Source organism: Procambarus clarkii, chromosome 49 (genome assembly GCF_040958095.1).
Source record: "Procambarus clarkii isolate CNS0578487 chromosome 49, FALCON_Pclarkii_2.0, whole genome shotgun sequence".
In the NCBI taxonomy this organism is placed as follows: Eukaryota; Metazoa; Arthropoda; class Malacostraca; order Decapoda; family Cambaridae; genus Procambarus; species Procambarus clarkii.
In genome coordinates, this window is record NC_091198.1 from 27,787,583 (window position 1) to 27,791,737 (window position 4,155).

Below are 4,155 nucleotides of genomic sequence, written 5' to 3' on the forward strand. Positions count from 1 at the left end.
CGATGGGAAACATGAAAGGCTGACTAGTTAACATTACATATGGTTAACTTTCATCAAGATATGATAATTAATTACAGTAGTTTAATCTGTAAGCATTCTATTTATGCAAGCAAGATCTTTATGAACTTGGCCCAGTTCCCCTCCAAGTTTCATTTGAAACTTTGCTAAATATTTGAGTACCAACGATACAGGATAAACAATGGGAACGAACTCATTAAAATTCACAATGCACGAATTCGTTTAATAAAGATGAAGGCACCTCACATCTGACCGACTTTTACCAGGGGACGAGAAGATAACCCACGAAGGTTGTAAAGTTTCTTCGCCCGGCCTTTCGTGTATCCTGCCCTGCTGCAACTGTAAGTATATCCTGTCAAGTGTGTAGAGGTCCAGGGTCACCGAGGTGGAGGCGTATTCCAAGGTGGTGGTTGTCGCGTAAGCAGTCGCCCTATTCACGCCATTGTGGGTCAAAGACAGTCTGCAAACAAATGTAAATTTGAATTAATGATGTATGCACTTTTTCGTTTCAGCACTACCTCACGTTGAGTGTTTCTACTCACGCAAAGTTGCTGGTCTGGTCACTAATAGCGCCGAAAATGAATAAATAACGTCCTGCAACAGGAACCACGAACTCGCTGGTTGTATTGTCCCAACCGCCTCCTGTGTTGGTCACCACTTCCTGTAGTAAAGGAAGTTAAACTATTGTTCTGCTAGAATGTCTCGAAACTTCAATACCTATATTTAAATATTTTTTTTATCTTTGAATAATTTGAGAAGTCTATGACAATATATAAAGATTTTTAAACGAAGAACAGTTACTATGAACAGGTGCAGTTCAGGATTGTTTAGCGTAAACACACGTGCGTGCGTGTGGGGGGAGGTAATGGGTTAACACCTAATTTACTAGTTTAGGGAATAACACTACACCGTCTTAAGCTTAAACTTGAGACGAGTCATGTGGTGCAAGTATACAAACTTATACCTTGCATTATACAGTAGGTTTTAGTTTTGTTAAGCCTTTTCAGCCAAGCTCATTAAAGAACCTCCCCCCCCCCCCCCCATCTTATTTTACTTTAGTGGTACGAAGTTTCCAAGTTAATGTGCCCTATAGCGTGTATATAAATTCCACATCAATTTTTTTCCATTTACTAAAACACATGTAGCATACATTATACCAAATTCCATTACAGTAGAATTGTCAAAACTCAAATTCTCTAGTTTTACCTGAAAATGAACGTGAGCGACGGCGGTAAGTTTATCTGTAGCCCTCTTTACGTTGAAGGACACATGAGGCCTAGGGAAGAATTTTTAGTGTACACAAATTTGAAACATTTGCAAAATATATAAAAACTAACGGAACAATTTAGTAGCCACGGAGCTGGGAGATCTACTCACGTCACGTCCCTCTGACGTTTTGTAGTGGCGTTAGTAGAGACGTTGGCGAGGGGTCCGGTCTCGTTGTGAAGAGTATTGAAAGAGTGCTCTTCAGAGTCTATACCTATTGCTAGGAGACCCACAAGTACCATCCAGATAAGGGTTACGGCCATCTGTTCAATACATTTAAGTCATGCAATTTAAGTAATAATTAAAACCGCAGATATAAACACTACAAAACTTGTATAACCTAAAGTTAAGTATACTGCCAAGCAACACCCAAAATAAAGATTAAATTTATTTAGTAACTTTTAACTACATATCTGAACACACATTTCACAATCTTACTCACCTCAGATAAATAAGTATACACAAAACTGGACGTAGATCTTCACCAAACAAGAGAAGAAGGCAGACTGACCAACACCACTGACCAACGTCGCTTGTAAACTTTCAACAAGGACTTACTGGTCGGGATATCACACTAAGCCGACAACTGCCACACATAACCGGAGTTGCCTGAACGTAAGATCGCAGTTACCTCGCCATCTATTGAGCGAGTTAGGAACAAGAGTCAGAAGTAATTGTTCATTCACCTGAGAATCATGCAAAATTAAGCCTTCGCTAAGTATAATTCACGGTGCATTAAACGCGTGGAGTCGTTGATCAATTTGTAAAATGCCTAAAGACTAGGTGGCCGGCTGTGTCAAGGAGATATCTCGAGCAATGTCTCACATGCGGCCATCGGGACACTGGTGGCCCACAAGCGGCCCACAAACAGCTCACAAGCCGCCCACAAACAGCATACAAGCGGCCCTTTACCCTTCAGTATGTTGCCTGTGAGGCACTCATTTCACCCACACCTTTGACGACCCGACTACCACACCTTAAGTTGAAAATACTGAAAATATATGAGAAAATTGATGTCTTGTGGCCATTCAAACTTAAGTGCTTAATTGTAGGCACTGTAGCGCTTCAGTTGTCAATGGATATTTGTCAATGCCAGTTCAGTAGATATCAGTTAATTACCTTTCTAAGTAGTCCACAGGCCCAGTTTTTAGTATGTACAAGAAAAAGTTAAGAAATTTACTACATTTTCTATAGGAATTGATAACATTATACATATAACTGATGTAGTGCAACTTGAAAATGTTTTCTTCAAGGAAACAAGAATTTTTAGCTTTGATGTCAATAAATAGAACAAAAATAGATGATGAATAATTGATGAGTTTGACAGGAATGCTCGTGGCACTAGGCATTTATTGGACCAAAGCTACGAGTCTCGCTATTACACAACACCACCAATGCAAGCCACGTAGATGCTCGGTAGAAAGGCTGACGTAGCTTCTTGACATCAGAAAATGATAACTGCATCTAACAACTTTGAAAGTTCGCAATTTCCTTTCACATTATTCACCGCGAATGTTAAGTAGTAGAACGTAAACAAATTATGAAGAGACAGTAAAGCTACCGGGCCACAAAGTCTTTTTTTATTATTATTTGGTAAACACAAGTACAACAAACAGAGGGTGTGTGAGCAGACCCTTGGGGCCGTGGCAGTTGGAGGGATGGCGGCCCCCCTCCCTCCTGTGAAGCGGAGGGATACCATTGGCCTAGAATTTACTGGCCCAGCGTCTTACCCGGCAGTTGAGGTGGTGATGATTGACCTGTTGCGGGTGGATGTGGCATCTGTGTGCGGCGTTCAACTTGTATCCGGGCATCGAATTGTTGTGAAATTCTGCTCTACGGGTGTGTATCGTGACTTTGTGGTCCGCTATGACGGGAGGACGTTTACTCTGCCTGAGGGTGGTGGTTCGGTGGAGGTGTCGGACAGGTGCAGTGAGATTACCTATGTGGCAGTTCATGGTGCTCCCTTTGAGTTCCCTGATTCTCTTCTCCAGCATCACCTTACCCGGTATGGGTTGGTCTTGAGTGTTCGGATGAATGCAGTCTCCTCCGGGCGGTGGAAGGGTATCCCGAATGGAACCCGCACTGTGGTGCTGCACTTGAAGGATTCCATCCCTTCGTCTCTCCAGCTTCTGGGCATTATGGTACGCGTATTCTATGGGGATCAGCCCCAGACTTGTTTCCGGTGCGGACTCTCGGGCCATCAGGCTGCGGGATGTGATGCGAGCCGGGTCGGGCCTGTGAACCTCTTCAGGAAGGAGGACTTTCCACCGTTGGCGGTCCCGGACCTGTCGGAAGATGCTGCTGTGATGGGTGATACTTCCCAGTCGTCTGGTGCCCCGTTGTCGGTCTCTGATGCCGGCCTCGATGTGGCTGTGGGTGTCGGAGTGGAAGTTAGTGCATCCCCGGCTCCCGCACCTCAGCCTTCCCTACCTGCCTCGTCTCCAGTCGTCTCCAGTTGTGTCTCCTGTGATGTGTGATCTCGTGACTCCGAACGTCGAGGCTGCACCTCGGCCTGTACTGTCTCGGCAGCTGTGTCTTCGGCCTGTGTCGACGTGCACACTGTGATGTCTCCTGCGGTGTGTGGTCCTCTTCCCCGGGTTGTTGAGGTTGCGATATTGAGTGATCGTGCGCTGCGGGAGTTGCGCGACCAACCGGCGGTTCTGCTACGGTGCTTCCTAGCGGGGGTGATAGTTCCGACGATCTGCGACCTGTGTCCAAGCGTTCGCGGGGCTTTGAGTCTGTCTCCGCCTCGTGATGAGGCCTGGGCCGACGTCAGGGATTTTGAGGACTCTGGAAGTTCGTCTTCTGTGGATGGTGATGTGTGCGACACTGTTGGAGCGCCTGCGGCTCCTGTGGGCCGTGTTGCAGCGG

The 4,155-nt window shown here is 45.4% G+C and overlaps 1 protein-coding gene across 1 annotated transcript; it reads right to left on the reverse strand.

Moving 5' to 3' along the window:
• Window positions 1-225: 225 nt before the first annotated feature.
• LOC138349753 (complement C1q tumor necrosis factor-related protein 2-like) lies at window positions 226-1,857 on the reverse strand. Its single transcript, XM_069302872.1, has 5 exons — window positions 1,727-1,857; window positions 1,396-1,547; window positions 1,225-1,294; window positions 561-679; window positions 226-478 (listed from the first exon to the last, which is right to left on the reverse strand). The coding sequence occupies exons 2-5, from the start codon at window positions 1,545-1,547 to the stop codon at window positions 241-243; spliced, it is 579 nt and encodes a 192-aa protein (XP_069158973.1). The 5' UTR covers window positions 1,727-1,857; the 3' UTR covers window positions 226-240.
• Between the last annotated feature and the right edge of the window lie 2,298 nt (window positions 1,858-4,155).